This window comes from Sylvia atricapilla, chromosome 1 (assembly GCF_009819655.1).
Source record: "Sylvia atricapilla isolate bSylAtr1 chromosome 1, bSylAtr1.pri, whole genome shotgun sequence".
NCBI classification, from domain to species: Eukaryota; Metazoa; Chordata; class Aves; order Passeriformes; family Sylviidae; genus Sylvia; species Sylvia atricapilla.
In genome coordinates, this window is record NC_089140.1 from 45,010,532 (window position 1) to 45,023,690 (window position 13,159).

At 45.7% G+C, this 13,159-nt stretch overlaps 1 protein-coding gene across 1 annotated transcript in view; it reads left to right on the forward strand.

Moving 5' to 3' along the window:
• The first annotated feature begins 11,239 nt into the window (after positions 1-11,239).
• Positions 11,240-13,159, forward strand: part of ULK4 (unc-51 like kinase 4) — a 211,895-nt gene continuing 209,975 nt past the window's right edge. The window contains exon 1 of the mRNA XM_066321372.1: positions 11,240-11,427. Coding sequence (XP_066177469.1) covers positions 11,290-11,427 — 138 coding nt within the window. The 5' untranslated portion in view covers positions 11,240-11,289. The remainder of the gene's footprint in view (positions 11,428-13,159) is intronic.

Consider the following 13,159-nt stretch of genomic DNA (forward strand, 5'->3'; position numbering starts at 1 on the left):
CGGCGCCTCATGTGCCCTCTTCCTCCCGGGTCTCTCCCGCCAGGCCGCCGCCGCTCCAGCTCCCCGCTCTCCAGCGGCGCCCGGGGAGCGCTGCGAGCCCCTGGGGCCGGGCGGCAGCGCACGTGTGGCGGCCGCCGGGCGCTCTCCGCCGCCGCTGCCGGGCGCGGGGCTCCTCCGGCCGCGCAGCCTCCTCGGGAGGCGGGGCGGCGCCGACACCTCGGGGGCTGCGGCGCCGCCCGCCGCCGGCGAGGCAGCAGGAAGGGGCGGGAGGCACGGAACGCCGCCGGCGGCCACCCCGGCGGCCGCTGGCTCGGCAGCCGCAGCGCTCCCTTTCCCGCCCCCCGGAGGCCATTACCTCATGGCCCAGCCCCGCCGCGGAGGAGGGGCCGAGCGTCGCCCGGCAACCGGCCCCCTGCCGCCGGACGGGACGGGACGGGCGGGACGGGGATGTATGCCCGCGGCGGGAGAGGTTTGCCGCCGTGCGGAGCAGCCCGGGCGCGGCCGCGGGCAGCGCTGCCCGGCACTGCTCCCATAGCTCCTGGGGAACGCGCAAGCGACCTGGGCTGGTTTGAGGAGAGGGCAAGAATGGTTACAGGACGTATTAAACACCAGAAAATCCTCAAAGGAAAAGATTTGCTATGAATGTCCCATTATGCAGAGAAAAGTCTCAAGACCGAGTTCTTTTCCACTCTTTTTGGTGGTGCCCCGCGACAGGACAAGGAGCAATGGCCACAAACTACACCACACGAAATTTCACCTCAACATGAGGAAGAATTTCTTTACATTGAGGGTGGCAGAGCACTGAACAGGCTGCCCAGAGAGGTCGTGGATTCTCCCTCTCTGGAGACATTCAAAACGCTCCTGGACGCGTTCCTCTGTAACCTGCTTTAGCTCGCCTTGCCTTGCCGAGGGGGTTGGACAAGATGATCTCCTGAGGTCCTTTGTCCAACCTATCCTGTGATAAATGTAATAATTATTAAAGGGGGGAAAAAAAAAAGTGAGAAACTCAGAACAAATCAGGACTTCATATATCTGCAGCTCACAAAACTATTTATTGCAGGAAGGTTTGGTTTTGCCTGTTGACAAAGGAAGAATATAACTGCGTTTAAGGTTACAGCTGGTGAGAGAAGAAAAAAAAAAAAAAAAAAAAAAAGTTGCAGTCATGCTGGTGGTGACAGGATTCCAGAAGCGTGGAATAACCTCCAGAGAGTGTAAATTAATTCAGGCCTTGACCCTGAATAACCCATAAAAAGAAACGATCCAACCTTTCACAGATGCAAACAAAGAGAATCCCAGATGGGGATGAATGCTTTTGGGCCACAGAAAAGAGAGAAATATTGCGAGGGCAACAGGATTCTCAGGCAGCCGCCTTCCGAACAGGCGTGTCTACAGAGCAAATCCCCTGCTAGTGATTTAAATGGGGCATGTGAGTCAACCTAAAAGCTCGGTGCTGCTGCCAAAAGGAACAGGCTGCTCTCCCCATTTCTCCTGTGGAGAAGCGAGGCACTCCTGGTTTTCTCAAGGGCTGGCTCTGCTGCTTAGGATTCCTCAGTGAGTGACTCAGTTTACTGACCTCACACAGAACTAACTGTATTTTTTTTTTCTTGTCGGTTTTCTGCCCCGTTAGTGAACTGAACTGATTCACCCTAACATCACAGAAATATTAGGAAGGAGCACAAAAGTTGAGTTGATACCATTGGACTGGGAGGAAAGGGACCCATCCCTCTGGTAACCTTGCACTCCTAAATCATCTCAGTAGTCTCATCGAAATCCTCCTTAAAATAAAAAGTTCATTTTACTGCTAAGAAGTCTAACACCACACTATCGCTCAAAAAGGTGGGTGCCTTCCACTTCTCACTCTTAGCCGAGTCCTCCCATTGTTCCCTTTGTGCCCGGTCTTTAATATGTGTGACCCTTGCCAGTGAGCAAGCTAAATCAGGAGGCTTTAAAAAGGGGTTGTTTTCTGATTAATACTGAAACAGCTAACTGTGAAGTCAAATGAGTGACAGAGGTTGCACAAGAAAGGAAATAAGGCTGGGAGGTTGCAAAAGATGGATGGAGCCCCAAAGCAGCAGCTGGGAACTTGTTATACTGTGTAATATAAGACCGAGACAGCAGTGAGGACTAATGGTCTGTACATTGAAGGAGAAGTAATTTTGTGGAACAAGAGTTTGCTCTGTGATTTACATACTATAAATGAGAAGCAGAGGGCTGGAAAAAAAAAAAAAAAAAAAAAAAAAAAAAGTAGGACCTTTCAGTTCCAGAAAAACAGAGGAAGACACAGAACAGAAGCACCTTGGAATCCAGCCCAGGAAGAAAATCAAGTGCTGAGGAAATCAAATGCTGAGGAAAAAAACCCCAGAAGGCAGGCAGAGGGAAAACCAGGAAGTAGAAAAGTGAATATCCACACCGACAATAGCAAGAAAAAAGTGTGCATGGTTGTAGGTTTCTTATTGAGAAGAACCAATTGACCTGTCACGTCTGTAAGGAATAAGGATTTGAGAGGTACTGCTGTGTCTGAAAAGAGTCTTGTTAAAGTGAGCAGAAGTCCTTCACAGTGGGAGAAATGGCAATGACATCCACTATTTACACCCAAATACAGTATGTAGAAAAGAGAACGTGGGGCTGTGGGATTGCCAGGCCCTTGCGTGCAAGGTGTGCATCTGTACACTGGTCATATGACATGGTAGCAATTGTTTGGTGGTGCTGTGCCAAATCTTCCTGATGATTTTTTGGTCACAAGGTGCTATAGTACACGTAAGCACACTCCACTGCATTTCTATCACCAGCTCAATTTATCCACCTAATAATTCCAAAGATGGCAATTGGCGCGGTAACCAAATACTTGCAAAAAGTTTCCTCAATTTCTCTGCTCTTTCTTTCTTTCCATTATCTTTTCAATTTCCTCTCTCTTCTTGATTTTATCATATATTATATTATCATCATATGATATTTTCATATTCATTCTCAATTTTGCTTCCTTAATTACATCTCTAGAAGAGACTTTATTTCCACTCTACTAAAATACAGCACCTTTCAAATGTACTTTTCAGTGAGCATGCTGTTGTTTTTCTCATATTCCTCACCATTCACTCTGCTAGAACCTCCTTTATAGGCCCTGTAAAGCAATCAAAGAATACAATAAAAGCTTTAAAAGCATTTGAAACCAGTTTAAGAAATCTCTGATTAGTTTGCCAGCTGAAGACTCCAATTTCAGCTGCGATTGTGGAGTAGATGATTTTAATCTCAGAGAACAAACTAATTCCAGTGGGCATTAACAAGTGTTTAGAGAGAAAAAAAAAAATCTAAAACATACCCCATGTTTCTGAATAGCTGTCATGGAGTTAAGAAGAAAGAAGTTGCAGTGCTTTCTCTTTTTGTTCTTCTGCTGGTACCTGGTGTTACTGGCCCCATTTCTCACACTTTTATATCAGCGTGAACTAAATAATGCTGCAAATCCTTTAAAAAGATCTATGAAGTATCTGTATAACATTGCCTGTACAACATCGTTTCTCGTTTAAATGGTGCATTTTGTAAAGCTGTCATTGCTTTTACATGAATATCAAAACACAGACTCTTGCAAGCTGTCTCACTGAGCACGTGAAAATTAAAAATCTAAGTACTTTTAACTGTTTTTTTTCTCGAATGATGTTTGGGGGTTTTGTTTGTTTCGAAGTGGTGTTTTTGTTTATTTATTTGTTTTGGTTTACAAGACATTATGCAATGCCACCTTTGCTGGAAGAATCAAATCAGCAGAAAAGCTTTTATTGTGCAGAGCTCTGTGCTTCTTTCAGTTAGCATCAGGCAGTACCAAAGCCTTCCCCCTTATTCAACTGTATCTCTGCTGGAAATTTCTTTCCTGTAAAGGGAATGAATCTTTGAAGAGCAGTACCAAATTATGGAATTGCCCTGAAGTCTTATTGTCACTGTGACTTAAGGAGAGCTGATGCTGATTTGAGCAAGAACAGATGAAAAATGAAAGGCTAAATAAAAATAAAATAAAAAAGTAACATTATGGACCAGCTAAAGCATAAACACAACTTGGAGACAGAAATAAAATGAAGATTAAAAGATTTTAAGGAGAAAAGTAATTAAAAATTTCCTGCATAGTGGATCATAAATAATAATTATGGCAAAGGAAGATTAATCCAGATCTTACAGTTTGAGGAAAAAAAAACAAATGGAGGCCAACAGTGACTCAGAGGATGGAGTTTTGCACATATTTTGCATTAATGACACGCAAGTTGGAATAAATAGTTTGTAAAGCTCAGATTAGCATTATAAGTGAAGTCAAGTTCACAAAGAGGAGATTAGATGCAAAATAGTGAGATAATGATAAATGTGCTAGGCATTCATTTTGCAAGAAAAGGGAAAACCCCATGTAATCAAGCAAAGTCAAATGAAAATAGCACCATGGAATGATGATAATACTTCTGACATTGTGGATTTCAATCAGAAAGCAAAAGATATCTTGAGTATACAGTCTAAATCTTCAGAATAAGCAACATAAAAGCCACTGCTTGCTGCTGAAAGAGTGAATTTTTATATGTGACAAAGAAGCATGACTTGTGTCAGTACAAACTGCTGGATGTAATTGAAGAAAACGGGATGTTCTCCTGCCATGCTATACCTAGAGCAGATGAAAATAATTCAACCAGCAGAGGATGCTTTACATACTATCTACCGCATTAGAACAAGGAATACTTTGAATATTGAAATAGACACAGAAATAAATAATTTTACATAATCTCAAAATTACATAATCAGAATGGCAGTCACTGAAAATGCAAAATATTGACAAGGCCTATTCAGCTTCCCTGTCTCAGCAAGACAGTCATCATCATATTTTGGAAGCCAGCAAGTAGGCTTAGGTGTTGAGAATGCTGTTAGTAGTGAAACTTAAAGCAGAAGAGTATCAGCTCTGCCAGCCAGGCTCACAAAGCCAGTATCAGAGCTGATTATACTCAGGAATGTGATATGAGAAATGCCTGGCAGAAACTGTGGTCATCCATTACAATAAATCCCATCTCCTTAGCAGTCAATACAAACAAACAAACAAACAAACAAACAGGAAGTTGGTCCTGACTGCAGTATCATATACAGAGCAGTTGCTGATTTCCCAGGAAAACCAAATTATTTTGGGAAGGTAAAAATACCTTGTAATATGCCAACATTCAAAGGTATTAACTCAGAGAGTATTAAAATTTTCAGCATATCTCGCCACATCTCTTTCCAACCTTAGACATATGCAAAGCATTGAGACCATAATAGAAGAAGAGGAAATACAAGCATGGCATACATGTAGTATTGGTGACCTTGCAAGCTGATCCAGTGAGGTGAGATTTGTTATGGTACAAGAAACCACTAGTAGTTTTTTTGCCTCACCAGGGAAACAAAACACAAACTGTTTTGCAATAATGTTTCAAAAGTGTAGAGGACGACTCTTTGATTGAGGAAGCAAATTTTCAAACAAGAATCCCAGAAAGCAACTAAGAATTTGAGAAGTCATTGCTCTATCCAAATATCAGAAACATATGATACTAAAACAGTAGCATTTGAATTAATTTAATGAATTTGAGATGGACCATAAAGGACAACAGAGTGGTACCAGAAAACCAAGGTGACAAAATCATAATATCATAATATCATATCAAAATTATAATATCATAATCACATATTAATGTTACCACAGAAATACAAAAAGAAAAGAGAACAAAGTTTCACTCAAGCGATGAAAATATGTAGCAGCTTCAAGAGGATGTTGGAAAATAATCTGAAAATAAAAAGCACAAGATAAAGATGTGCCCATCCACCATTCTGCCAAAAAGGTCAAACACCAGTAAAGTGGCTGTATGCACTTCCCAGGAATGACAGTACTGTCAAGGCAATTGGAACATAAGAGTATTTTATTTGAGCAACTGAATCATCATACCCTAGATGCTGAGAATAGAAATTCTCTTGAGAATGGGGTCAGTCTGGAATAGAAATAAACACCGTGTACTAACAAGATGGGATAGAGGATGAGTAATCATGATATCTGGAAAAAAAAAAACAAACCCAACAACAAAAAATAAAAGCTAGTACATATGGCAAAATAAAGCAGAACTATATAACATTTTCAACAGGCATCAGAGCATACTGAAGAACACATCTTACAAAACATGGAAACACACTTTAAAATTATAGGCTACTGCTCAGGCTTTAGAGAACCAGGCAAAATGTCAGAGGCTTATGCAGTACCCATTGAGGGTAGGGCAGTGAAGTGTTTAAGCATGCCTGAACTAAGTGCTAGCAATCATGAGATCTCAGTTTGCCTTAAATTAGATCATATATTTATTTGAGAACAAGAATTTGATTACATCTGACTGTCCCGTCTAATAGACAGGCAAATAGCAAGGCTGAGTTTTCTGCACAGATTGCTGGGAGTATTGAAATGGTGCAAACAGGACAGAGAATATTTTGCATTCCGTTCTTGAATGTTGAAAATATTCCCACAGAAAAGTTCACTGCAGTGGAGTACAATGCTTGAAGTCATGTTCGGTAACAGGATACAGGAGTAACAGACTGAAACAGTAACTAAAAAGCCAAAGATAAGAGTCTTATAATTACAACCCTGATCTGTATTTGTAATACCTTATTCCTGATAACTCTCATACCTGAAGCAACATGTTTGAAGAGAGAATCTTACATTCTTACACCAAATCAAAGGGAAAATTCTCCATCTGGAGTGTATTGAAACTGTGTACCCAGATCATAAGAAGCATACAAACATGTAATGGAAGGTGTATCAACAATAAAAGGTTCCTAATAGTTCCTAATAAGGACGGGTTGGAAAAAAGGGTGGTATAAGTCAACATGTCTCCCTAAGTCAGCCTTTAATTACACTGAAAATTTTTTATCATGGAGACATTTATTTCAAAAGCTATAAATCTCTGGTTCTATTGTTATTAAATGGGTTTTTTTCAGTGTGTTTCTCTTGCTCTGTTCTGTAGTGCTGTTGTTGCTATTATATGAAGATTTCAACAGACTTAATTAATGTTATAGTTCATACAATCTCACACCTCCAAAATGGGGTATTTACCTCCTTTGCATAAAAACAATCCCTAACCTGGACTAATTTAACAGAAAGTGTACATAGGACAAAACAGAAAAGACAGTAACTTGATAGTTATTGTGGCTTAATTTTATCTTATTGAACAGGGACAATGAAATTGACTTATTCTAGGATGCAGCATTGAACTGCTGCCAGGACTTGTGTGCAACTGAGCTAATACTCTTTTCCTTCTTCTTTTTATCAGTCATTCTTACCACAACTACAGATAAAATACACATTTTTCTGAAATCTAAATAAATCCCTCTTCATACTTTTCTTGTGCTTATTAATAGAAAGTGATGTCTACTTACGCATTTGATTTATTTTTATCTAGTCAACTGCTCATTTACATAAAAAAGAATGCAAAAGTTATCTTACTTCTGCAGCTTCAAAGCTGTCGCTTCACTGATAATTACAAGTCACCTCTGCAATTACTGAAAACTTACACTGTAAAATTGGACAGAGCACAAATTTTCTCAGCCTGTCTTTGTACGCAGGGTGTTCCGGTCCCCTTATCACTTCATGGCCTCCCCTGGACTCGCTCCAACACTTCCATGTCCTTCTTTGGAGACATCTGAGCTAGATGCACTCCAGGTAGGGTCTCTCAAGAACAGAGAGTACAGGAACAGAATTACCTCCCTCGCCTTGCTGGCCATGCTCATTTTGATGCAGCCCAGGATACCTCTGGCTTTCTGGGCTGCCAGCCCACACTGATGGCTCATGTTGAGTTTTTTGTCAATAGTAAAAAGGGGTTTGGGGTTTTTTTCTCCTTTTCAATATTACAGGGTTTTAAAATCATACTGAAGTCTTCTTGAGAGTGGGAGTAAAAAACCTGACCATCTGTTATCATGCTGCCTAGAAGAAACATTGAGTCTCTTCCTCTAAGTCTACTACCTCTTTTATCAATATTGGTTGAAATGGATCAATGGGTTCAAACCTGTTAGGAGGTCAAAATAAAGGTGAGACAACGAGAAAAAAGAGAGTTCTTTACAGCTTGCTCTAGAGCAAACATTTTAAAAAGTTTTGTTAGAATCACAGAATGGTTTGAGTTGGGAGGGACCTCAAAGACCTTCTAGCTCCAACTCCCTGCCATGCCCAACCTTCCACTATGCTAGGTTGCTCAAAGCTCCATCCATCCTGGCCTTGAACAATTCCAGGGATGGGACATCCACAGCTTCCTTGGGCAACCTGTGACAGTGCCTCACCACTCTCACAGCAAAGATTTTTTTTTTCACCTAATATTTAATCCGAATCTACTTTCTTTCAATTTGAACGACCTTGTCCTATCACCGCAGTTCCTGATGCTACCCAAAAGAAAAAGGATTTTTCAAGGGCTTTACAAAAACGACAACAGACAGGGAAAAAAAAAATGAAAATGAAAACCAAATGCTCATAGGATGAAAAAACAACTGAAAAATCCACTTTATTGTTAAACATAACACTCGCCTGTTTCAAGGGTTAAATTTTGTGACAAGAAAAGTGTCTGTGAACAAGGCGTTCGCAGAGGGCCATGGCAGGGCTGAGGACGCTGCCTGCCGCTTTGACTGCGAAGGTTGCCCAGAGCCGCCCGACCAGCACTGGCGGCAGCCGGACCCGTCCCGATGGACGCGCCAGCCCCGGGCGCTCCCCCCCCGACATCCGGGCACTCCCCCCCGCTCACCGCCCGGTGGTCCCGCCCTGACGTAGGCGCCCCTGAGCCCAATGGGGCTCCACTCTGCTTCCGGCGTCCGCCGCCGTCTCCTGGAAACGGGCCTGGGGCGCCGACCATCCGAGTAGCGTGCGGGGGGTGCGGAGACGCAGCTCTGTGGGACCTGGCGGTGCGTTCCAGCTGGGATAGAGGACGGCAAAACTCTCCAGTTCCCGGAAACAACCTGCCTGCTTAGCTGGTGCCTTTCCCGCTTTCCTGTATTTAGTGGCGCGCAGGGACCAGTGTCCCGCCCGGACACGGCCGCCGGGGCATGGGAGACTCCGTCCCGGGGGCGGGCCTCCGCCGTTTCGGTTGATGGTGGCGGCGTGGCGGTGGTCCGTCCCGCGCCGCACTACGGCTGTCGTTCCCATCCTTTCCCAGCGGTGCACGCCCCGCACACAGGTACGGCTGTCGTTCCCATCCTTTCCCAGCGGTGCACGCCCCGCACACAGGTACGGCTGTCGTTCCCATCCTTTCCCAGCGGTGCACGCCCCGCACACAGGTACGGCTGTCGTTCCCATCCTTTCCCAGCGGTGCACGCCCCGCACACAGGTACGGCTGTCGTTCCCATCCTTTCCCAGCGGTGCACGCCCCGCACACAGGTACGGCTGTCGTTCCCATCCTTTCCCAGCGGTGCACGCCCCGCACATAGGTACGGCTGTCGTTCCCATCCTTTCCCAGCGGTGCACGCCCCGCACACAGGTACGGCTGTCGTTCCCATCCTTACCCAGCGGTGCACGCCCCGCACACAGGTACGGCTGTCGTTCCCATCCTTTCCCAGCGGTGCACGCCCCGCACACAGGTACGGCTGTCGTTCCCATCCTTTCCCAGCGGTGCACGCCCCGCACACAGGTACGGCTGTCGTTCCCATCCTTTCCCAGCGGTGCATGCCCCTCACACAGGTGCGGCTGTCGTTCCCATCCTTTCCCAGCGGTGCATGCCCCTCACACAGGTGCGGCTGTCGTTCCCATCCTTTCCCAGCGGTGCACGCCCCGCACACAGGTACGGCTGTCGTTCCCATCCTTTCCCAGCGGTGCACGCCCCGCACACAGGTACGGCTGTCGTTCCCATCCTTTCCCAGCGGTGCATGCCCCTCACACAGGTGCGGCTGTCGTTCCCATCCTTTCCCAGCGGTGCATGCCCCGCACACAGGTGCGGCTGTCGTTCCCATCCTTTCCCAGCGGTGCACGCCCCGCACACAGGTGCGGCTGTCGTTCCCATCCTTTCCCAGCGGTGCACGCCCCGCACACAGGTACGGCTGTCGTTCCCATCCTTTCCCAGCGGTGCACGCCCCGCACGCAGGTGCGGCTGTCGTACCTTTCCCGCGCACGTCCGTGGCCGTTACCCGGCGGAGCGCACGCCCAGCGGCCCCGCACCGCCCCCGCCCCGTCCCTCACCGGACCCGCTCCATCCCTCACCGGACCCGCTCCATCCCTCACCGCCCTCTCGCTCCCTCCGCCGCCGTCCGTCGGTGCGAGTGCGGGAGCGGACCCGGGCCGGGGCCGGAACCCGCCGCTGGAGCGCTCCTGAGACACCACGGGCCCCTCCCTGTGATACAAGCGGGTCGGGAGGGGGCCGTGTCTCCGGGGCCGCCGTGCCGCGCTCAGGCCTGACCGCCCCCGACAGAGCTGGGAGCGCAGGAGACCGCGGGTCGTGCTGCTCGGTTCGGAGCGGTTTCGGCTGTTCCCTCGTCAAGAGAGGGAACTGCGTCTCCTCGGTGTGGTGGTCCTGTGTCCACCCAGAGTAAATCAGTTCCCTCCGCGCCTGGAGGCTGCTGCTTTGGGCGCTTCTATGGAATTTCACGCCGGCTTCGTTACAGGTGGCGGGTTGGGAGGCTTCCATGACGGCCTTCTTTCCTTATCTTTTCACTTTTTATATCAGTTTATTTGATCTCTTTTTGCTTTATGTCAAAATCCATCTGTTGAACGTCTGTTCTGTGTGTCAGAGAAGCTGTGGGTGCCTGGTCCCTGGCAGTGTTCAAGGCCTGGTTGAATGGGACATTGAGTACAGTGCCCTAGTGGGATGTGTTCCTGCCCACAGCAGGGGCATTGCAACAAGATGATCTTTAGGGTCCATTCCAACCCAAACCATTCTGCGAGTTTATGATCCTGTGCTCCGCTGGTTTGTGTACTGAAATAAAGGCATAGCCATAACTCTTCAGAATCAGAGACTATTATCCTTTCCCTGTAGCCTCTTGTGTTTTTACAGATATACTATTTAGAATTTGTATCTAGTAGCCTATCTATTACTTTTTGAATAAGATCTTTGGAAGTGTAAAATTCACCTGTTCAAAATATTGATCATGTTTCCTGTGAGGTCTTCTATAAAGTAATTATATTTCAGTCTTTCTGGAAGAATGGAATCCCTCTTCATGATAATTGGAAACGTGAATACTGTACATGAATGACCATTAAATTTGAAGGCTTCCCGTTTCTCCTCCTTTCTTTAGGTTTATTTGTTTATGGTAATGTCATGTTTCCAGTCTGTTGCCTGTGAAGCATCCTAAAGCATGGAGAACTTCATTTTGTATGAGGAGATTGGAAGAGGAAATAAGACAGTTGTTTATAAAGGAAGAAGAAAGGGGACTATTAATTTTGTTGCTGTTGTTTGCAGTGATAAATCCAAGAGAGCTGGAGTAGCAAACTGGGTAAGTAATGGGGTTTCTTTTTCTGCTAAATCTGTAAAAAACTACAGCCTACAAAATTCTGGTAGCATAAGTTATAGAAAAGTGCCATTTGCTTCTTTAGATGGAGTTTTTCACGTTTAGATTGGCTTCTCAAGATTTTAAGTTCTTATTCTTTAAATACGGTCTTCTTTTAATGTATTTATGTGATTTTATTCTTTACTAGATCACATGCATAAACCCATATTTACAGTCTTACTGTTTCTGTGGTGTGTCAGTTCCTTGTAAAAGTGGTGATATGTGGTAGTTTGCTTTATTTTGTTATTAGTTGTGCAAATCCAGTGGTAGCAGTAACTTTCAGTAAACAATCAACTTCTTACTTACCGAGAACAAATTATTTTTGATTTAAAGAATACCATTCAAGCTAAATCAATTCTGCTTTGTAAAACCTTGGCAAAGCTTTTAATGTGAGACTTTCTGGAAAGAAAACTGATACAGTTACACAGTTCAAATATTTTACTTTTCCAGTAACTACATTTTGTTTCTGTAGTGGGTTAACATTGGCTGGATGCCAGGTTGCCACCAAAGCCACTCTATTATTCCCTTCCTCAACTGGACAGGAGTCAGAAAATACAATGAATGGGTCAAGATAAGAGCAGGGAGAGATCACTCACCAATTGCCTTCATGGGCAAAACAGACTCGATTTAGGGAAAGTAATTGAATTTTTGCCAGAGTAGGATAATGGGAAATAAAACCAAATTTTAAAACACCTTTCTACCACCCTTCCTTCTTCCTGGGCTCAGCTTTACTCCCAGTTTTCTCTCCATCCTCCCTTGCCAGAGATGCAGGGAGATGGGGACTGAGGTCAGTTCACCAGATGCTGTCTCTGTTCTTTCTCATCTTGTTCTTCCCCTGCTCCAGTGTGGGGTCCCTCCCATGGGAGACTGTCCTCCACAACGTTCTTCAGTGTTGGTCCTCCCCACAAGCTGCCATTCTTCATGCACCGCTCCAACGTAGGTCCTTTCCATGGGGTGCAGTCCCTCAGGAGCAGGCTGGTTCAGTGTGAATTCCCACAGAGTTACAAGTCCTGCCAGTAACCAGCATGGGCTCCTCTCTCCATGGATCTGCAGGTCCTACCAGGAGCCTGCTTCAGCACGGACTTCCTCCAGTGTCACAGCTTCTCTTGGGTTTCCATGTGCTCTAGAGTGGGGTCCACCACAGGCTGCAGGTGGATCTCTGCTCTGCCGTGGCCCTCCATGGGCTGCTGAGGGAAGGCTTTGTCTCACTGCTCTTTATCAGGGGCTGCAGGGAGATCTCTGCTCCAGCCCCTGGAACACCTGCTGCCCCTTGTTCTGCACTGACCTGGCTGTCTGCAGGGCTGTTTCTGTCACATGTTGTCACTCCTCTCCCCTCCTGCTGTTGCACAGAAGTGTTTTCTTCCCTTTTTAAATGTTATCCTGGAGGTGCTGCCAGCATCACTGATGGGTTGGCATTGGTCCAGCAGTGGGTCTCTTGTCTTGGAGCTGGCTGGCATTGGCTCTGTCAGACACAGGGGAAGCTTCCAGCAGCTTCTCACAGGAGCCAGTTCTGTAGACCTCCCCACCTGGATACTGAAACCTTGCCATGCAAAACCGATAGTTTCATATTCCCTGTCATTGTTTCAATGATTATTTATTGGGAACCTTTTTCTTCTTAGAAATGTATTAGCCTTACAAATCTCTTGGGGATACCTTACATACCACTCTAGCAAGAAAC